Source organism: Rana temporaria, chromosome 12, assembly GCF_905171775.1.
Source record: "Rana temporaria chromosome 12, aRanTem1.1, whole genome shotgun sequence".
Lineage (NCBI taxonomy): Eukaryota > Metazoa > Chordata > Amphibia > Anura > Ranidae > Rana > Rana temporaria.
The window spans coordinates 118937718-118960909 of record NC_053500.1 but is presented as its reverse complement, the minus strand read 5'-3'; the positions used below and the strand labels follow the sequence as shown (position 1 = coordinate 118960909).

Below are 23192 nucleotides of genomic sequence, written 5' to 3'. Positions count from 1 at the left end.
CCGGACCAATATGCAGGTTAAGGACCTTGCCCCTTTTTGCGATTCGGCACTGCGTCGCTTTAACTGAAAATTGCACGGTCGTGCGACGTGGCTCCCAAACAAAATTGGCGTCCTTTTTTTCCCCACAAATAGAGCTTTCTTTTGAGGGTATCACCTCTGCGGTTTTTATTTTTTGCGCTATAAACAAAAATAGAATGACAATTTTGAAAAAAATGCAATATTTTTTACTTTTTGCTATAATGAATATCCCCAAAAAAGATCAAAAAAATTTTTTTTTCATCATTTTAGGCTGATACGTATTCTTCTACCTATTTTTGTTAAAATAAAATTACAATAAGCGTTTATTGATTGGTTTGCGCAAAATTTATACCGTTTACAAAATAGGGGATAGATTTATGGCATTTTTATTAATAACGTTTTTTTACTACTAATGGTGGCGATCAGCGTTTTTTTTTTCGTGACTGTGACATTATGGTGGCCACATCGGACACTTTTGACAAATTTTTGGGACCATTGTCATTTTCACAGCGAAAAGTGCTATAAAAATGCACTGTTTACTGTGAAAATGACAATTGCAGTGAAGGGGTTAACCACTAGGGGGCGCTGTAGGGGTTAAGTGTGACCTCATGTGTGTTTCTAACTGTAGGGGGGCGGGGCTGGACGTGTGACGTCAGTGATCGTTGTTCCCTATATCAGGGAACAGACGATCACTGACATTGCCACAAACAAGAACAGGGAAGGTGTGTTTACACTCACCTCTCCCCGTTCTTCAGCTCCTGGGACACCCGCGGCAATCGGGTCCGCGAGCGCGGTCACGGAGCTTTGCGACGCTTTGGCTTGCTCGCGACCCACGGCTAGGCTCCTAAAGGGGACGTAAATATACGTCCATGTGCCCAGCCGTGCCATTCTGCCAACGTATTTAGTCGTGCGGCGGTCCTTAAGTGGTTAAAATGGTACTTTGTATTAATACTTATTGTGCAGGCTAAGTATAGCTGGAGAGATACTCGTTATAAATTAGGATACAATTTATGGGCAGGCCAGTCAGCACTTCAATGATCTTGCCCCCACAAATCTCTGGCCTAGAAGGCCTACAGGAAAATGTAACTTGCATTAGAATGTATTGCTTTGGTTTGTTTTGGAGTCGCTTCCTACTTACCCAATGTCTGTCCAGCCAATATTCGTCCGCTTTCCCCAAGAACAGCTCCCCTTGCGTGCCTCTCATTCAGATACTGTACAAAAGCATATCCTTTGTGCACTGAGCATCCCACCACCCGGCCGTATTTTGAGAAGATGGATTCCACATCACTCTTCTTCACCACTGCTGTGTTCAGGTTGCCGATAAAGACTCGTGAATTCAAGGACTTGGGATCGTTTTTGTTGGTAATGTTGCTGGTTGAGGCTTTCAGGGACATTTTCTCCCCTGAGGCTGGAGACAAAATGATAAAGATTAAAAAGTAGGACATTTAGAAATGAGGAAGTAAAGTCAATATGCACCAGATATAAGATAAGTAAAATAACATAGCACTCTTAGTTACCAATTTATTATAATTAAAATGATCTTTATGTTTTAATGCCGCGTACACACGATCAGGCTTTTGCCCGGCCAAATCCCATTGGAATTCCGACGGAATTCCATCGGAGAAAAATAGGACATGTTCTATATCTAAACTCTGATGGAATTAATCAGAATTTACAATGAAAAAACTCAGATCGGGCTACACACGATCGGAATATCCGATGAAAAAAGTCAGTTGTACGAGTGTACGAGGCATTAGTCTGCTGTTGTTGCTACTTTCTACTTGCATGATTGGCTCTTAAAATTTTTCACAGAAGTCTACATGGAGCTTAAAGTCAATATACTGGTCTTCCTTGCAAATGTAACTTTTGGTAACATCCCTAGAACTAATGGGAAGTTGGGAACCAAGGTCGGCTAGGTAGATCTTCCCACATATAAGTCAGTTTGTTTTCAAAGCTGCCCTTGAGCTCCAATAAATGATTTGCATATACTTGAGGAAGGAGGTAGTTTTTTCTCACTCTCCTCTCCCCCAGTGATCAGACGCAACATTAGTGAGTCAAAGTGAAGGGCTGAAGCAGGGACAATTGTGAACACCAACTGCACAGGTACCAGATTTTATATGAGTGTGTCATCTCTGAGCCAGCATCCCAAATTACAAGACTAAAGAACCAGACAGTAGATGCTGACCTTGGATGATGCCTGAACCAAGATGTCTCCATTCTTCTGATGAGACAAGCAGCTATAAGGCCTCGTACACACGACCAGAATCCACCAAGAAACTTGGTGGCAGAGCTTTTTTGCCGAGGAAACCGGTCGTGTGTATGTTTTTCTTCGAGGAACCTGTTGAGGAACAAGTCTAACAAGGAACTCGTCGAGGAAAACAATGTGTCTTTTCCGACGAGTTCCTCGGTCGTGTGTACGAGGCCTCGTACACACGACCGAGGAACTCGTCGGAAAAGACACATCGTTTTCCTCGACGAGTTCCTTGTTAGACTTGTCGAGGAACTCGACAAGCTTTCTTTGCGTACACACGGTCAAGACCAAATCTCCTCGTTCTCAAACGCGGTGACGTACAACACATACAATGGCAGGGGAAGTTCGATTCCACTGGCACAACCCTTGGGGCTGCTTTTGCTAATGTCATGTTACTGCGTGTTAAGTAAAAGTTTGGTAAGAGACGATTTGCACTTTTCAGACTGTTACAGCGTGAAAAATGTGTTATCTCCGTTACAAACGCTACTTTTTCCGAAGGTGCGCTCCCGTCTCATACTTTATTCTGAGTATCCGTGGGTTTCTTAGCATACACACGATCATGTTTCTCGTCCAAAACCAGCCCGACGAGGAAATTGAGACTCCCGACGAGGAAAAAGAGAACTTGTTCTCTTTTTTCCTTGTCGAGTTCCTCGACAGTTTCCTCGATGAAAAACATACACACGGCCGGTTTCCTCGGCAAAAAAGCTCTGCCACCAAGTTTCTTGATGGATTCTGTGGAGGAAAACGGTTGTGTGTACGAGGCCTAAGCATTGTCAGGGAAACTACTGTGATCTCTGTGATTGGTAATAAAAAACCTGGATGTGTTAATTTTACAAATAACTTAGCAGGCTACATGTTTTTTTGTTTTTTGTAACAATACAAGCATTAAACAAAATTAGACAACTTGATGCACAGTGGAACAGAGCTTCCAAAAACAAACAACCTATATAATAATAATGTAAATACTCATAAGGAAAAACATAAAGGACCAACCCCAATATGGCAAATAAGTAGTGGCGGCGTGTCCATAGTGGGCGCAGGGGCGCCGCCCCCTCTCTCCTGCACTAATGAATCAACAATACATAGATTCATGCATTGCATGAATCTATGTATTGTTGTTGCTGCCGCCCACTATTCAGGTGGGCGGCGGCCATCTGAATAACAGCGGTGGGTGTGTTTTGGAAGTGCCTGATTAGAGTGAGAGGCTCTAATAGGCTTCCCGATTAGATCGGCTTCCAAATGGGTAACCAGAGGGCGCACAGGATGTGCGTTCCCTGGTTAAACAGTGCTTCCTTAACACTGAACCACCTCTCAGCCAATCAGGTGCACCGTGTCTGGTTACCAGTCACCTGATTGGCTGAAGCATCAGGCTTAGAAGGACGAGAGGAGGAGCAGGCGGGAGAAGAGTCTTTCTCATCGAGGAAGAAATGGAGGACTCCGCTCGCCGCCTGCCGCCGCCACCCACTGCTGACCCGAGAGAAGGTAAGGGCGGGGGCAGACGGCGGGCAACGTTTGGGGCACTGTGGCAAAACTTGAGGCACACTGGCAGCATTGGGAACACTGGCAGAATTGGGCACACTGGCAGCATTGGGCACATGGCACACTGGCAGCATTTGGTGGGCACAGTCGCAGCATTTGGTGGGCACAGTCACAGCATTTGGTGGGCACAGTCGCAGCATTTGGTGGGCACAGTCATAGCATTTGGTGGGCACAGTCGCAGCATTTGGTGGCACAGTCGCAGCATTTGGTGGGCACAGTCTCAGCATTTGGTGGGCACAGTCATAGCATTTGGTGGGCACAGTCGCAGCATTTGGTGGGCACAGTCGCAGCATTTGTTGGGCACAGTCGCAGCATTTGGTGGGCACAGTGACAGAATTTGGTGGGCACAGTAGCAGCATTTGGTGGGCACAGTGGCAGCGTTTGATGGCACAGTGGCAGCGTTTGATGTTTTTTTCCAAATTCTTTTTATTTTTTTAGCACCAGCCGCCACTGCAAATAAGGCAAATAAAGCTTTTGTAGGTTTAGCTCAGCAAGTGCCCGCAGAGAAACCTAGTCCTGGGCTCTAATAAAACCCCAGAAGAAATTGGAAGCTTAAGAAATAAAATGGGTGAACAATAGAGAGGGAAGAAAAGCAGACAGAGAGGAGGGAGCGAGTTTCCTCCTCTCCTAAGAAAGGGTGGAAGCAAGGAAACAGCATGCTACATTTACCATGCAAACAATACATCTGATGCTAGGTCCACTTTGCATTAAATCTGTTTCCAGGCTTACCTAAACTAAATCTCAATTTGCCTAATGGAGCTCTAGCAATAGAGAAGAGAGGGTTTATGAACAACTCTTGACTTGATATAAGAAGGTTGGCACTGAGGGAGCAACAGAATTTTATATAGAGCTGAACAAATCTTAGCAATAGTGCATAGAACATATTTCAGTTTTTCAGAAAATAGTATAACTAATCCTTAGGCCAAAGCTTCTTTCCAGAACTTTAATACTGTTAAAATTACAGTTTTATACTTACCTTTCAGTTTCTTAAAATCCACATGGCACTTCTCCTTGCAGGTGACGTTCATGCATCCACATCCTTATCTGATGACATGGGACCCTCATAAATTAGTCCAGCCTTTCTCAACATTTTTACTCTAGAGAAACCCTTAAAATTATTTTTCAGGGCTCCAAGAACCCGTGCTAAAATAAATAAATCATGGGTCACTGGGAAAACGCCCCTTACATTGATAACAAGATCATTGGTAGCATGTTGCTGCCTCTGCCAAAGGACGTTAGACCCAGAACTGTGCATGCACCTTCAGATATAAGATCAATCAGCCACAGCTCAAGAGACCCCTAGCAACCTCTGTAGGAACCTTGGTTGAAAATGGCTGTTTGACATGGGCGTAGCATAAGGGGTTGCAGGGGTCACAATCACAACCCCACCCCTAGCTCCAGGGGGCCCCTGCAGCCTCCCTGTCATATTATCATACCCTCCACAAAGTCCAGCTCCGATCAGCCCAAGGGCCCCACAGCCACGCTCCAGTACTGGGCTTCCACTTTGCCTTCCACAGTCCACACCCCTCCGTTGACTCTTTGGCTGGGGACAAGCTGTGAGACATTTCCTGAATAGAGAGGAGCACAGGGTGAGAACAGCCCAGGGGCCAGGTCAACTTTTGCATCGGGGCCCACACGCTTCAAGCTATGCCTCTGCTGTTTGACCTCCTATCTGACATTAGACCTGGAACTGTGCAGGCACCATCAGATAGGAGGCCAGTCAGCGCCACAGCTCAATGAACCGCTAGAAATCTCTGGAGGAACACTGGTTGAGAATGGTTGGTTGATTTCCTATCTGACATTACACCCGAAACTGTACAGCCACCATCAGATAGGAGGTCAGTCAGTCCCACGGCTCAAGGAACCCCTAGCAACCTCTGAGGGAACCCTAGGGTTATATGGTCCCTGGTTGAGAATAGCTGATTTAGTCTACTGATGCAGACGGAGTGTACAGGTGTTAGTATGTCAACCTGTAGTCCATATCACGGGCCAAGGCTGACATTACTGCTCCTCCATAGATGTACAATGTGAGTGACTTGTCACCCTAGGACAGAAGGCATGTTATTGGTAGGATCGCAAGGTGAAAATAAAGAAAAAAAGCCTGGAACTGGTAAGCTGATGTACATAGAGGGCTAGATTCAGGTACGAGATACGCCGTCGTATCTCTGAGTTGCGTCGTCGTATCTATGCGACTGATTCATAGAATTAGTTACGCATAGATTTCCCTAAGATCCGACCGGCGTAAGTGTCTCACACCGTCGTATCTTAGGCTGCATATTTACGCTGGCCGCTAGGTGGTGCTTCCGTATATTTACGCAAGGAATATGCAAATTAGGTAGTTACGCCGATTCAGAAATGTACGTGCGCCCGGCACAATTTTTTACGTCGTTTACGTTAGGCTTTTTCCGACGTAAAGTTACCCCTGCTATATGAGGCGTATCCTATGTTAAGTATGGACGTCGTTCCCGCATCAATTTTTGAAAATTTTACGTTGTTTGTGTAAGTTGTTCGCGAATAGGGCTGGACCAAATTTACGTTCACGTTGAAAGCAATTTGCGGCGGAATTTCGAGCATGCGCACTGGGATTCTTTCGCGGGGTCACCATTCATTTAAATAAAACACGCCCACATCATCCCCATTTGAATTAGGCTTACGCCAGCCCACATACGTTACCCCGCCGTAACTTAGGGTGCAAGTTCTTTCTGAATACGGAACTTGCGCCCTAATTTACGGCGGCGCAATGTATCTGAGATACGTTACGCCCGCAGAAAGATACGCTTATCTTTCTGAATCTAGCCCAGAATGTTTGTTTTTGGGTTTAGGTACTCTTTAATTACTACTCGGGGTAGACATTTACTACCAAGGACCAACCAGCACTTACTGCCTCCCGTGCCTTGGCCAAGAGGAGCAGGACTGTTAGTCCTCCCAGACACCTAAACCAAACCATGCCCATTTTGGGAAAGCCTGACTATCCAGCTGAAAATTGGAAATTTGGGAAGTATGGAGCTGTATCATTTTATGCAACTGTTACATTTAGGTCTTTAAACAAAGACATTTGTAATATAGGTTATCTAGCCCTTTAACAGGCTGAATTGGTAATTTTTAGGTACCATTTTTAATTGTCGCTTGGGATTTGCCCAGCCCTGCAGTATATGGTGCATGTGTAGTGATGCAAGATAATTCAATCTTCTAAAACATCTCACTAATTGCCTTGTAAAAGCCTGAAGAGTATGACATGTTTATTTCAATTTACAGTTATCTCTTGGTAAACAAAGAAAGCAGCCATGCGTGTAACATGCAGTATACTGGAAGTGACATCTCGCCAAGATCTACTTCTGTTAAAGTGATGGATGAATATATAAATACATAAAAGGGACTGGATTACGGCATGACATAGTTTTAGGAAGACGTGTCTGCTGTCATTTATTCTTTATTCAAGCTCTATTAAACACTGTTTTTATATAAAATGGCCATGTAACATAAACATGTACGTATATTCAGAAGTTAAATAATAATTACTTTTTAATCTCTTGCCGCTACATAATGCAAATGTGTGACGGCATAGAGGTTGGGCATTAAAGCCCACACACCGCTCATATGCGTCTACGGGCGACAAATATTTCTGTGTAGTGAGTGTGCTCATTGTGTGTTCCCACTGTGAGTGAGCAGTCAATGATTGCTCTCAGTCCATACTAATCATTGGGAGTCAGCGGCACTGGCTCCCGATCATGTGACCACTGTGACAGCCAATCACAGTGGTCGCATGATTAGCTGATCCTTTCAGCCCCTCAGATGAAGAAACCCTATTTAAAGCGGATGTTCAGCCTTAGAGAGGACTTTTTAGCCTTAGATTCCTGCTCGTTTTGTCTAGGGGAATCGGCTATTTGTTTTAAAATATGAGCAGTACTTACCCGTTTACGAGACGCATCCTCTCCGTCGCTTCCAGGTATGGGCTGCGGGAATGGGCGTTCCTTCTTGATTGACAGTCTTCTGAGAGGCTTCCGATGGTCGCATCCATCGCGTCACAATTTTCCGAAAGAAGCCGAACGTCGGTGCGCAGGCGCAGTATAGAGCCGCACCGACGTTCGGCTTCTTTCGGCTACGAGTGACGCGATGGATGCAACCGTCGGAAGCCTCTCGGAAGACTGTCAATCAAGAAGGAACGCCCACTCCCGAAGACCCATACCCGGAAGTGACGGAAGAAGATGCATCTCGAAAACGGTAAGTACTGCTCATATTTTAAAACAAATAGCCGATTCCCCTAGACCAGGGGTCTCAAACTGGCGGCCCTCCAGCTGTTGCAAAACTACAAGTCCCATGAGGCATTGCAAGGCTGACAGTTACAAGCATGACTCCCTCAAGTAGAGGCATGATGTGACTTGTAGTTCCGCAACAGCTGGAGGGCCACCAGTTTGACACCCTTGCCCTAGACCAAACGAGCAGGAATCTAAGGGGAATTTTTTTTTTTTTTAATAAATGGGTGAACTCCCGCTTTAAGGGACCCTGGTGCTTGGAAGAAAAGGGTTACGTCGCCAATGCTTCTACCTGATATGTATGATTCTAATGCCTCTATATGGTATGCATAATTTAAAGTGGAACTATATGTAAAAAACAAATTTTATGATGCAGTCTTCAGTAGCATTAACTCAGGAGCTTTTGTTCAATAAAGTTTATTGAAAAAGTATGACATCATAGTGATCATGTAACAAATATCCAAAATTTCTAAGTACCAAGGCACAATATGAGGCCTCGTACACACGTCCGAGAAACTCAACGAGCAAAACACATCGTTTTGCTCATCGAGTTCCTTGTGAAGCCGCCGAGGATCTCGGCGAGCCAAGTTTCCTCATTGACTAACGAGGAAATAGAGAACATGTTCTCTATTTGGCCGGACGAGATTCTCGTCGGTTTCCTCGGCCAAAAGTGTACACACGACCGGGTTTCTCGGCAGAATACGGCTCCGATCGAGTTTCTGGCTGAATTCTGCCGAGAAACTCGGTCGTGTGTACGGGGCCTGACTCTTTGTTTTTTATTAGTCCATCCCATAACATAGTTAGTTTACCTATTGATCTTGCCACTACATTTCCACTTCCTGAAACAGTTGACAGTGAGGTTCATGCTGCAGTGATGTCTTGCAGCAGCATTGTCAAACTAGTCTTTATAATAGTAGTAGTAGTAATAGTTTAAGATGGACTTTAAAGCCCAACCCTGGGCTCAGGATGCCAAACAACCCCCATGTGTCCCCCCCCCACACATACGAGGGCCCCATTGGAGCATCCCTGTACCCCTTAAACTTTGTATGCATACCTCGTTGAGCACTCACTGCACCTAACTTTACCTAGAATTTACTCATAATGTGCCTAGCTGTCAATCTCAATCATTATGAGCCCATTCTGCATCTGTTTACTATATGGCTATAATATAATATAATAATCCCAGCCGTGCGTATGCTCCATAGCTGTGTTCAGGCCCGTCTGAACCCGACAGGCAAAGCAAGCATTTGCCTGGGGCCCCGAGCTGGCCAGGGGCCCCCGAGCTGGCCAGGGGCCCCAGCAGGGAGGGCCCTTGCCGCACCGCTGCGTCCTCCTGCAGTCCGGTCGGCCGTGTACCATAACTGCGCGGTACAGGAGAATCAGGTTCCTGTTCCCGGCCGGACTGACAGGAAGTGCACACACTGAGTGTTCACTTCCTTTCAGTCCGGCCCCAGGAACAGCAAACTGAATCTCCTGTACCGTGCGGTTATGGTACACGGCCGACCGGACTGCCGGAGGACGCAGCGATGCGTCCCTGCTGGGGCCCCTGTGCGGACACCAACATCTGCCGGTGTGCGTGTGGATGCCTGGGGCCCCCAAATGTCTTCGAACGGCCCTGGCTATGTTTCCCATAGGAAAACTGCCGGGTTAAAAAAACGGCAGGAGTACCGGTGGGAAAAAAGAGAGCTGGTTCTCTTTTTTTTCCCGGCAGTTTTCCTGCCGGGAAAACTGAGATGGAGCATACACACGGCCGGTTTTCCCGGCCAAAAGCTCTCACGGCAGTTTTCCAGACGGGAAAACCGGTCGTGTGTACGAGGCTTCATTCTTTAACATGGTCACTTGACTCCTATGTAGATCCTGATAGCTCTATAATTTAAAGAAGGAGATACATTACCTCAGCTCTAACTAACCAATATACTCTATAACAGGGGTCTCCCAACTCTGGTCCTTGGGGTACATCTGGCTCACTGCAAGATTTTTTCCAACTCACAGCAACTTGAAATATTTTTTTTCCCAACTACATCGTTAGACAGTCACATGCAGTTGTGTCCACCACACTCTTTTATATATGACCAGAAAAGTTTCAGCTTAGCAAACCCTAATTTTTAAACACCTGGGCCTTATGCTTTAAGACCTTCATTTAGAATTATTCAATGTATCCTCACGATCTGACACGATCGTGTCAGAACGCGGTGACGTAAAACACAACGACGTGCTGAAAAAAACAAAGTTCAATGCTTCCAAGCATGTGTCGACTTGATTCTGAGCATGCGTGGATTTTTAACCAATGGACGTGCCTACAAACGATCGTTTTTTTTTCTATCGGTTAGGTATCCATCGGTTAAATTTAAAACAAGATTGCTTTTTTTTTTAACCTATGGATAAATAACCCATGGGGCCCACACACAATCGGTTTGGTCCGATGAAAACTGTCCATCAGACTGTTCTCATCGGTTTGACCGATCGTGTGTACAGACCCACTTTCCACAAGATCTCTGCTTTAGCCAGCTGCTTGTCTGCGGCGATCCTATAGAGGTCTATATGGGTTTATGTCAAGCCTTGATCAACTTTTAAAGGAGAAGTATAGGTTAGTCCCCCCCCCCCATTATACTTACCTAGGTAGGTGCAGCATCGGTCCGATGCTGCATCTGTCCCCCGGCGTCCCTACACTCAGAACCAAGCCATTGACACTCAGAACCAAGCCATTGACACTCAGAACCGATGGCTTGGTTCTTTCGGCTCCCCGAGCAGAGAGCTGCTGACTGCCAATCAATGCGATTTTTTTTTTACGAAAAATATGTAGAAGAATACGTATCGGCCTAAACTGAGAAATTTTTTTTTTTTTATATATTTTTGGGGGATATTTATTATAGCAAAAAGTAAAAAAATTATTTTTTTTTTCAAAATTGTCGCTCTATTTTTGTTTATAGCGCAAAAACTAAAATCCGTAGAGGTGATCAAATACCACCAAAAGAAAGCTCTATTTGTGGGGAAAAAAGGACGCCAATTTTGTTTGGGAGTCACGTCTCACGACCGCGCAATTGTCAGTTAAAGCGACGCAGTGCCGAATCGCAAACCCTTACCCTAACCCCTAACCCCTAACCCTAACCCCCAACCCTAACCCTAACCCCCAACCCTAACCCTAACTCCCAACCCTAACCCCTAACCCCTAACCCTAACCCCTAATCCTAACACCTAACCCTAACCCCTAATCCTAACCCCTAACCCCTAACCCTAACCCCTTAAGTGGTTAACTAGTGAGTGCATTTTTATTGTCTTTTATTCTATTAAATAAATTACTACACTTAGATTGAGACATCCTTTTGTGTTTGTTTTATATATGCATTTGTTTTTATTTATTGTCACATTTCTCATATTGATTACAAAAATATCCAACTAAAAACGTATTTTTTTCATTTATTTTAAACTTTTTTTTTTTTTTTCCAGGGTGCGACTATTTGTAAAATGTACAGTGTGGCCCTCGTACTGAACAGTTTGGTGACCTCCATGCTATAATAATAGTAATCACATACAGCTCACACGTCTGTCATTGTTCTGATCTTTTGACATCCCTACACATGGCGCCCGCTAACCTTGGCGCGTAGTAACCTTGCCGTGACCGCGCTCTGCTCTCGGGAGAAATATAAGCTGTTACAATAAGCAATTTATTAAAACAGAAGGGAAGGCAAATGATTAGATTTTGGGCTCAGTCTGCATGTGTCAGTCATCAATTAAGCATAAAAAACACTCAGTGAACTGATGGCTTGTTAAATGAAAATCATTTCCTGACAAGAGGCAAAGCTTTTAGAAATGTATTATTAAATCATGCAATTATGGTATTTCAACTGATGAATGAGAGACATTGATCTGTGCAACGTCTGGCTGCAATGGATCTGCAATGTAAGGGGAGGAGTGATGCACACAATGTAACACAACATATAAGTGTGTGTGTCGCTGTATCATCGCTTGCTAAAATTAAAATTGCTTCTGCCTTGTCTCGAAATGCATAAAGCGGATTGATAAAAGGCGATTTAAGAGCTGCGATATGAAATCATTTTCATGTAAGTGCTGTGAAAAGGCAGAATAGGCTTCCATAGGAACAGGTTTTAGCAGACTCACGACCATTGTTTAACAAAAGAATGTTGGAAAAAAAATATAATGGGATACTAGCATAAAAAAAAGCGCCTTTTTAAAGGCCAAGTTTAAATCAGATAAATACATGCCGGGTACATCCAACAAAAGACTTAGGACCAGATTCACGTACGAGCGCGTAACTTTCTGCGGGCGTAGCGTATCCTATTTACGCTACGCCTCCGCAACTTGGACGGGCAAGTGCAGTATTCAAAAAGCACTTGCTCCGCAAGTTGCGGCGGCGTAGCGTAAATGGGCCGGCGTAAGCCCGCGTAATTCAAATGTGGAAGAGGTGGGCGTGTTGTATGTAAATCAACCCCACGTAAATGACGTGCCGATCGTACGGCGCATGCGCGCGCATGCTCGGTATCACGTCGAATTTACACCCTAAGGCCTTGTACAGACGACCGAACAGTCCGCTGAAAACGGTCCGCCGGACCGTTTTCAGCGGACAGTCGTCTGCCGGATTTCTGTTTGATGTGTGTAACAGGGAAGGAAGTGTAACAGGGAAAGGAGGGGTGGCATATATTAGTTCCGATCCCCTATATTTTCCTCCTGTAGCAGCTGAATGTTGACAAAAGGGAGGAGGAGGAGAAGCCTACTTTCAGGCTGCTGCAGGAGGAAAATACAGATCGGTTTCACTAAATTCCAACCCCCGGCACCTCTCCTGTCCGGGTTCTGAGGGTCTGCAGGGAAGGATTGCGGTTTACCTGTCACCTGCCCACCATTGACAGGTTGGCAATACCAGGATTAGGGTGTGCCCAGGCACATCTGGCACACGCCTTGGGCACGCCTATGTTTATTATTAAAAAAAAAAAATAGATAAGCTTTAAAATCACTTTAAGTTGGGCTTTAAAGGAGATAATTGCCATGTCTGGTCGTCTGACCATGGTCGCTGCTAATTTTGAGAGTTTCTTTATGTGCAGGAGAGCAATTTGACTGATAATTGTGGACTTTGCATGTGGAATGTCTAATGGGCAACGGATGTGTGCATGAACCAGCGTAGGATGGAGCAGGGCACGTCTCCCATAAGAATTCAGAGTAAAATACTGATTACATCAGCCAATCACCACGTGAGAGCAATACGTTTTAAAAGCAATTGAGGCCACTAAATTTACCATTGGCTATTAGTAATTATAGCAATGTTATTGCGACCTGGACTATTTACTAAAGAATGGAAGATCCAGATGTTTGACAAACAGTGGAAAACACTTCATCAGGAAAACGTTTGTTGTTCAATCTGGCTGTTAAACGGGCTTTAGAAATGTGGTGAATCTTCTCACAAGCATTGACCTGCCAATGGCGGGTGAATGGAACATTTGTCACTATAGCCATTAGTGGTACAATGCAATTTGTCTCTGTTTAAGTAAATTGTAGCACATTTTATCAGGATTTTGTCCTTCCCAGGATTAGATAGGGGGGTTAGGGACCCTGATCCTCATAGACATGTCTTCTTTCAACCTGAGTAATACTTCCCGGCTTGTTCAATAAGGGAACAGCCATGAAAAATGCTTATATTTCATTGATCAATTATCTAAAACTTATTGGTTGCTGTTGGGTACTTCCCTTTATATTTTTGAGTTCTCTTTGCACAGTTTGAAGTGGAGTTTCCATCCCCAAATTTTTTTTTCATTATTGTGCTCATTAGACCTAAAAAAGAAAAAAGTTTTTATTTTTTTAATTTTTAGTCATCTGCAAATGGCTGTTGCTATGCCATCCCACAAAATCTGCCTTTGGAATCATCTAGGATTCTGACATCATCTCCTTCTAATGCTCCTGGGAAATGTGTCATCATTTCCCAGGATTGCAGTGCGCTACCCAATTATCACTCCCCATCCAAGACTTCCAGGAAGTAAGTGCTTGTGGGCTTCACAATGCCCACAAGCAACATGACAACGGTGTGGACATATCTTTTTTGAATAACTATGCGGAGCGGCGGCGGATTGTAAAATAGTAAGTGACCGGATTTATATTATAAAAACGCATGATGAAAGGACATACATTTAAAAAATGCTAATTGTGGTTGGAACCACGCTTTAAGAAGCTTGTAACAAGCTTGTACAAAATTGAACATCAGTAGCGCCCAGTCCATTAGGGGGCGCTCAGGCGCCACCCCCTCTCTCACGCCACCCCCCTATCCATTGCCGTGGCCGACACCCCCTATTCATGCGTCCGGCCCCTTGCAGGTCCCCGGGCGCATGGATTACAGCAGCAGGGGATTTTTTGAAGCACCTGATCAGAGCCAACTAATAGGCTTCAAAATAGGGTGGGCTTGGGTCGCAGAGCCCACCCAGATGTGTTACGACAGCGAATGAATATTTGCTGTTGAAGCACATGATCCTCAATCTGGCCAATCAGAAGCGGGTGTAAAACTCGTTTTCCGATTGACCGAAAAGAGAAGACTTCCGATTGGGCGCCGAGGAAGAGGGAGGAAACGGAAGTGACCGCCGTGGAGAGCAGGAGAACGGGAGGCCACCGAAAAAGGGAAGCCGCCGGTGATGGAGAGCAGGAGAATGGGAGGCCGCCCCCGCCCATGAGCAGGGAAAAGTAGCTGGTGATGGGGTAAGTGCTACCGTCCGACAGGGTGCGGGGGGGGGGGGGGTTGGTGGGGTGGCATACTGTTTGCCATCCCCCAAAAAATCCCAACCGCCACTGTTGAACACCTACTACAAAATTCAACAAAGAGCCACAAATGTTTAAAGATAATAAGACGGACAGTCTTCAGCTCTCTGCTCAATGAAGACCGTAAACTTAGCGATCAGCAGTCTTTAATTGCTCAGTTCTCAGTGTAAAGCCGACAGGGGACAGATGCAGCCTCAGACCGATGCTATATCCACCTAGGTGAGTATGTATGTTTGTTATTTTGAAATCCCACATTTCCATTTTAAACATTACATTTTTACATGCCTCTCTCCAAGGGTCCTCTGTCCAGTCTGAAGATGTCATGGGTCTCTTACTCGATGGCACAGCGCTCATCTAATGACGTGTCCACATCATGTAGTGCAGTAGAATTCTAAGCCTAGGCTGCATGATGACTCCTCCTCGGGGGCGGGTCCATGACATTCTGGGCTCTGAGGAAGTGGGTTGAATGATGCTGGCTGTCATTCAACCTAGAAGACTGGGGACATCTAGTGGTGGAAAAGAATTACTGCAGGGGGACATTTCACGTGATTATGCAGCCAGAGGTGCTTTTTTTTAATTTTTATCTTTAGTGGGCTAATATTTTTTTTGGGGCTAGGGTTCTGCTTTACGATAGATAAGAGCACCTTGGAAGATATATGTACAAAGTACATCAGCGGTGGAAAGATAGATGGCAAAGGACTGCTATAATTGGAACACATTCATCCTAGTTTACAGTTGTTTTTGCACTATGACTGAGATTGATATTATACCTTGTACTAATTAATATTATTAATTACCCTTTCTTGGTACACACATACAAACATACCACAGCATGTAGCCTCATGATCACTAATGAAATGTTCTCATATGATACATATATTGGTGTTCTGATGTTTCGTATTCATTGATTAATCAGCTATAGTTTAACTAATTTCAATGTCAAGGTTAGTTTTGGGGCTTGCAGCAGTCCCTGAAAAGCGATATGTGGTGGATCAAGGTGGAGGAGCACACGAGCGGCCAATCGCCTTTTTTTATGGGGATATTGAATGGGAATACAGCACCGCAAACATGAGACTACCATTCGGCTTGCAGTTGCTGCATGGTCCCGTTCACTTGAATGTGTGTTTGGTGGCACTCCTGCCCGGGCTGCCCCTCTACATTCCAGATGTCCCCCCAAGCACTCTGACCCCTCTTCACCCCAGATATCCCCCCAGCACTCTGACCCCTCTTCACCCTAGATATCCCCCCAGCACTCTGACCCCTCTTCACCCTAGATATCCCCCCAAGCACTCTGACCCATCTTCACCCTAGATATCCCCCCAGCACTCTGACCCCTCTTCACCCTAGATATCCCCCCAGCACTCTGACCCCTCTTCACCCTAGATATCCCCCCAGCACTCTTACCCCTCTTCACCCTAGAAATCCCCCCAAGCACTCTGACCCCTCTTCACCCTAGATATCCCCCCAGCACTCTGACCCCCCTCTACACTCCAGATATCCCCCCAGCGCTCTGACCCCTCTTCACCCTAGATATTCCCCCAGCACTCTGACCCCTCTTCACCCTAGATATCCCCCCAGCACTCTGACCCCTCTTCACCCTAGATATTCCCCCCAGCACTCTGACCCCTCTTCACCCTAGATACCCCCCCCCCCAGCACTCTGACCCCTCTTCACCCTAGATATCCCCCCAAGCACTCTGACCCCTCTTCACCCTAGATATCCCCCCAAGCACTCTGACCCCTCTTCACCCTAGATATCCTCTACCTACTTGATTTCTGTTTACCTGCACTGTCTCCATTGTAGGGGCCCCAAAGCATTACTTTGCCCAGGGGCCCATGATGCTATTAAGACGTCCGTGTCAGCAAGCACTCTGCCAGAAAGTCCACACAGTGCTAAATGTCCACAATATTCGTTCACTAGATCGCTTTATTATTATTTATTATCAACTTTATTTAATTAATTATTTTATCTAATTAATACATTTGGATAGCACAGTATTATTTACCATTTAATAATTATACCACCAGACCTCCTGGGTAAATCTAAACTGGTAACCTGTAACGATTAGGCCTCACTTAGCAATGTCCTAGCAACCTCCTGGGAGTATTCCAGTCAGGCTTTATGAGGTACGTAAATGGCCTCTAGCAAGCTGAATTTAAAAGCTGATTGGCTGTCACGCAGAGCTGCACCAGATTTTGCACTCTCCAGTTTTAGTAAATTAATCCCATAGGATAACACAGAGGGGCATTTCTGGGCAACAAAATGTCAAATGCCTGTAAAATAGTTACTGTATTTAGTATGCATAGTGTGCATCAGGCCCTTTAGATGTAAATGATAATCTAAATGGGAAGAAAAGCCTAACTACTGTATATCTATTTTTTTTAAATGTTCCCTCCCCACCTCCCTCTTTCTATCCTGCCTAACCTGTATGAAAAAGGATGTGATCCCACATCTCTGTGTAAGGCGCCATCCACACCTAAGCGTTCTGCCCGTGACTCCAGAATCGTGGGAGCACGTTTGCGATGCTATTATTTCTTAATGGCGCCTCAAACGTGGCGCGATTGTACCACGATTGCCGAGCAACAAATCGCGATACAAAAGCGGCAAAAAAGGCGAACGCTCCTGGCTCTGTGCCAAAATTTCGTACGTGAGCTTCTTGCGGAGGGAGGCCGATTCAAATGAATGGTACCGCTAAAAAAACGGAAAAAAAAAGCTAAAAAGAAACGAGTGGCTGCAGCTATCGTTGCAGATCGCTCAGGTGTGCATGGAGTCTTAGAGCTGGTTCACACTGCTGCGATGCCAGACATCGCATGTGATTCGCAGCGCACTGCTGTTCACATCACATGCCATATCTGTGCAATGCGATTTCAGCCATACAGACGCATTTGGTCCCCACACGCACAGGACCTTTTTTTTTTCTGGTTCATTCACTGTCATTTGGCAGTGCGATATGCAAGCTGAACTGGCGATGTCGTTAACATTGTATGACACTCCCCAGCAATTTGCATATGGCAGTGTGAACTGCCGTGCAAAACGGGTGCGGTGTGGGAACCTGCAGTGGATTCACAGGGTTCCTGCATCGCACCAGTGTGAATCAAGCCTTAGGGAGTGTTCAACAACGACTTCAAATTCCAGGAGCTGTGACATCCATTTCTTTTTTTTTTCTGTTTCCAAAGATTTTTATTGAATTATTATATAAATATATAACCTTACATACGTTTACAAAAACAAATATACAAATCATTCAAAAAACACAAGAATAAATCTATCCTATAGCATATACTCCTCCTACATTTTTCAAAGTTATCTGGAAAAAATAAAGAATGGGACTACTCCCCCATCTCCCCTCCTGGAACACCCATATTTTTTTTTCTGTGGACACTGGGGTAGATTCAGGTAGCTACGCTATCATTTACGGCGGCGCAGCGTAGTGTATTTACGCTACGCCTCCGCAACTTACAGGAGCAAGTGCAGTATTCACAAAGCACTTGCTCCGTAAGTCGCGGCGGCATAGCGTAAATGGGGCCGGCGTACGCGCGTGTAATTCAAATGGGGGGGGGGTGTTTTATGGTAATATGTGATGACCTGACGTGATTGACGTGATTTACGAACGGCGCATGCGCCGTCCATGTACATATCCCAGTGTGCATTGCTTCCAAGTACGGCGTAACGACGTATTGGTTTCGACGTGAACGTAAATTACGTCCAGCCCTATTCGCGAACGACTTACGCAAGCGATGTAAAAAATTCAAATTTCGAAGCGGGAACAATGTCCATACTTAACATTGGTTGCGCCTCCTAATAACAGGAGCAACGTAACGCCGAAAAAGCCTTAACGCAAACGACGTAAAAAAACGAACGCCGGGCGCACGTACGTTTGCGAATCGGTGTAAGTAGGTAATTTGCATACTCTGCGCTGAAAACTACGGGAGCGCCACCTAGCGGCCAGCGTGAGAATGCACCCTAAGATACGACGGCGTAAGAGACTTATGCCAGTCGTATCTTAGGCTAATGTCGGCGTATCTAGCTTTCTGAATACAGAAAGTAAATCGTTCGTGAATCTACCCCACTGTTCCATTGCACAGGTAATTAGTACTTGGGTTCACTAATTTATGACTATGTTTAGTTGATTAGCACATGTATGAAAATTCTGATATGTATGGAAGGTATATAGCACTGATTAATCTTTATTATTTACTTTTTATAGTTTTGCCTTTTTTATAGGGAATAGACAGCAGCTGCAAATTTGTGAATATAATTTAACCTAACTTACATGAGACACCGGCCATCGTGGCCGCCGGACCCGCTGATTGGCTCCCGCTGTGTCCAATCACAGAGGAAACCCAGGTCGCGTGCACAGAATCACGTACGGGTAAAGCATATATGCGGTGGGCAGTCCAGAAGCGGTTCAAGACTCTTTCGTATGGCCTTTATATGTATATATATATATATATATATATATATATATATATATATATATACATTTTTTATTTATTTTTTTAACATATTTTTTTTTTCTGTGGACACTGTTCCATTGCACAGGTAATTAGTACTTGGGTTCACTAATTTATGACTATGTTTAGTTGATTAGCACATGTATGAACAATTCAGATATGTATGGAAGGTATCAGCACTGTTTTTTTTCTTTTTTTGACCATATTTTTTTTTCTATTTATTTTTATTTACTTTTTTTTTCCTGTGGACACTGTTCAATTGCACAGGTAATTAGTACTTGGGTTCACTAATTTATGACTATGTTTAGTTGATTAGCACATGTATGAAAATTCAGATATGTATGGAAGGTATATAGCATTGTTTAATGTTTATTATTTACTTTTTATAGTTTTGCCTTTTTTTGTAGGTACAGCATATATGTTGTGGGCGGTCCAGAAGTGGTTCAAGACTCTTTCGTATGGCCTTTATATAGACTGTGAATTTATATATATATATATATATATATATATATATATATATATATATATATATATATATATATTTATATATATATATATATATATATATATATATATATATACACATATATAAAATTCTTTATTTATTTTTTGACCATATTTTTTTTCGATTTTTTTTATTTCTGTGGACACTGTTCCATTGCACAGGTAATTAGTACTTGGGTTCACTAATTTATGACTATGTTTAGTTGATTAGCACATGTATGAACAATTCAGATATGTATGGAACGTATATAGCACTGTTTTTTTTTTCTTTTTTTTTACCATATTTTTTTTTCTATTTTTTTTTTTACTTTTTTTTTCTGTGGACACTGTTCAATTGCACAGTTAATTAGTACTTGGGTTCAATAATTTATGACTATTTTTAGTTGATTAGCACATGTATGAAAATTTCGATATTAATGGAAGGTATATAGCACTGTTTAATGTTTAATATTTACTTTTTATAGTTTTGCCTTTTTTGTATGGAATAGACGGCAGCTGCAAATTTGTGAATTTAATTTAACCTAACTTACATGAGACACAGGGACGTGGGTGTTCCATTTGAAAATACACTTGCACTTTTTCACCTTGCAGTGTGGGTGAACCTCCACCGTCCAGCAGGATTTTTACCTTCCCCGGAGCTCAGCTTTAACAAGAGTAATACCAAATTGACATTATTTAATATTATATAAATTTACGGATTTCAATTTCCTTTTTTATATGCCATGCTCATGACTCCAATCACCCCTCTTATTGCACCACATCTAAGTAGAGATACCTCTCATAGGATATAATAGCGATAATAATAGCGCTGCTTCGCAGTGTGTAGCTGTTCATTGTAATCACTTTGAATGTTCTAATTTTGCAATTTGGCAGAGAAGCGCCAGGGATCATGGCACTGAGTGCAAGAGGTGGATACCGCGTCTGCTCCAAGTCCAAACTTCAAATGATAAAGCATCATTTCTATATGCTATTCATTACACGTCTGTCTCCTGCTAATGACTATTTTTTTCCTCTTTTCTCTAACGAGCACTTAATGAGCTTTTGGATTAAAGGATGTTAATGCTACTACTTTGAAGTGAACATGGGTATTTATGGTTCCATCTTAAAGTGGAATTGCAGGGAAATATTAACTACACTAAGTTATGTATTCATTAAAAAAAATATTTCAGCATATTTTAAATGCGTCCAATATAACATCCTGAAATCTATATTTATGTTATCTTCTTACGGCATTACTCAGCAGGAATCAAATTCAGAGTAGAGGGTTATGCACTATAAGCCAATTAGGTGTTATATACTCAATTACCAAAAGTATTGGGACACCTGCCTTTACACGCACATGAACTTTAATGGCATCCCAGTTTTAGGGTTCAATATTGAGTTGGCCGACCCTTTGCAGCTATAACAGCTTCAACTCTTCTGGGAAGGCTTTTTACAATGTTTAGTAGTGTGTCTCTGGGAATGTTTCAGTCAGGCGCTGATATGAACGAGAAGTCTCCGCTCTAATTCATCCCAAAGGTGTTCTATTGGGTTGTGAAGGCCAGTCATGTTCCTCCACCCCAAACTCGATCATCCATGTCTTTATGGACCTTGCTTTGTGCACTGGTGTTCAGTCAAGTTGGAACAGGAAGGGGCCACCCCAAAAGTGTTTCTACAAAGTTAGGAGCAGGAAATTGTCCAAAATGTCTTGGTATGACAGCGCCTTAAGTGTTTCCTTTACTGGAACTAAGGGGCCAAGCCCAACCCCTGAAAAACAACCCCCCACCATAATCCCCCCTCCACTAAATGATTTGGAACAGTACACAAAGCAAGTTCCATAAAGACATGGATAAGCGCGTTAACGCTAAGCTCTTTTAGCACTTGAACATTTTTTTCTTTTTAGTGGCCACAATATATTAATATTCTGGCCAATGAAATGAATAAATGCCCAAGCACTTGACCTGTCTAAACGCGCTTGAAAAAATGCGGCTTAGTAGCGTTTTTGCATCTGCTTTTCTCCTGCTAGGAGAAAAGCATTTAGAAGAGCCCCAGAGTACATGAGGCCTTAGTTTAACTTTCGGAGCTATACACAAGCCACGTGACTTTAAAGCGGAGGTCCCACTTAAAAAAAAATATTAAAATATTTTAATATTAGGACACTTAGCTGTCTATGGTGCCCGCGATGTCGGAAGCCGAATCTGAGCAATCGCTTGGCTCTCGGCTGCCCCCGCTGCCATCCTCAGTGCGGGAATCAGGAAATGAAGCGTTGCAGCTTCACTCCCCGGTTCCCTACTGCACATGCGCAAGCAGAGCTGCGCGTCTTTACTGGTCCCCACTGTGTTCTGGGAGCTGTGTGACTCCCAGAAGTCAGCGGTGGTACAGGGTAGGCGCCGGAAGTGGCGTAGATCACAGAGGTGATCTAAGCCAGGAAGAGGGAGCAAATACCTGTATTAGACAGTTATCTGCTCCCCCCTTCCCTGAAAGGTGCCAAATATGACACCGGAGAGGGGGAGGGTTCCAAAAATTGGAAGTTCCATTTTTGGGTGGAACTCCACTTTAAGTTTTAAATCTCATTGGACTCAACTAAAAATAACTCACTAATAATTAGGATCCTTATCCTTGTATAGCTAAGTGAATTCAGCCTAATGTATAATGTTGTCAGTCTGGTATATTCTCAGATTCTGGAAGTTTGCTGGGAGGATGATTGGGTGACTTATAGACAGAGAGAAGTTGGATTCAAAATGGCCGACTTCAAAATGTCCGCCATGGTCTTGAAAAGTTTCCCCCTCACATATACTAATGTGCCACAAACAGGAAGTTAATATCACCAACCATTCCCATTTTATTAAGGTGTATCCATATAAATGGCCCACCCTGTAGATTTAAAACAATTGTTCAATTCATCAAGATTAATTTTTTGGGCATCCCTTTCCCCAATCCAAATTAAATCCCCTAAAAAAAAAAACTACAAAAACAAGATAAAGGACTGTTTATTGACTTGCAATGTGTGTCTGAAGTGAATGCCTGGCCTAGCAGGGTGATGTGTGGAACTTTTATCCTTTTTTTGGGCTGTACTGTTATCATCTCAGGAGTTATGAAATACACTGAAGTTTTGATTCTCCAGGAAGAGATAGACAGAAATGTGCATTTGCTAACTACTCCGTCTAAACTATTTAGGACAAGTGATTAGTCCGATACTATTAGCTAGGATAGATATATGCTTAAGATAAGCAATTACCTAAGCCTGGACTGGAAGTTTTTATGATGGCTATTACAGCGACACTGGGATGTCCATCATGTTAGGTTCTGTTAATGGTGATTACAATGGCTAATTCCAAGTCACTCTAAACACTGATACATTTTTTAGATGTTTTATTGTTAACAGCCATGGAGATAATAAGTATACCCTTGACATACTGCAGTGTTTCATTCCAGACCTCC

The 23192-nt window shown here is 43.7% G+C and overlaps 1 protein-coding gene across 2 annotated transcripts in view; it reads right to left on the bottom strand.

The window, feature by feature from the left end:
• The window catches only part of RALY (RALY heterogeneous nuclear ribonucleoprotein), a 264917-nt gene that overhangs the window by 52255 nt on the left and 189470 nt on the right, over nt 1-23192 (bottom strand). For both annotated transcript variants that reach the window (XM_040330366.1, XM_040330367.1), the window contains exon 3: nt 1157-1426. In XM_040330366.1, the coding sequence (XP_040186300.1) occupies nt 1157-1412 (256 nt within the window). In that variant the 5' untranslated portion in view covers nt 1413-1426. The remainder of the gene's footprint in view (nt 1-1156; nt 1427-23192) is intronic.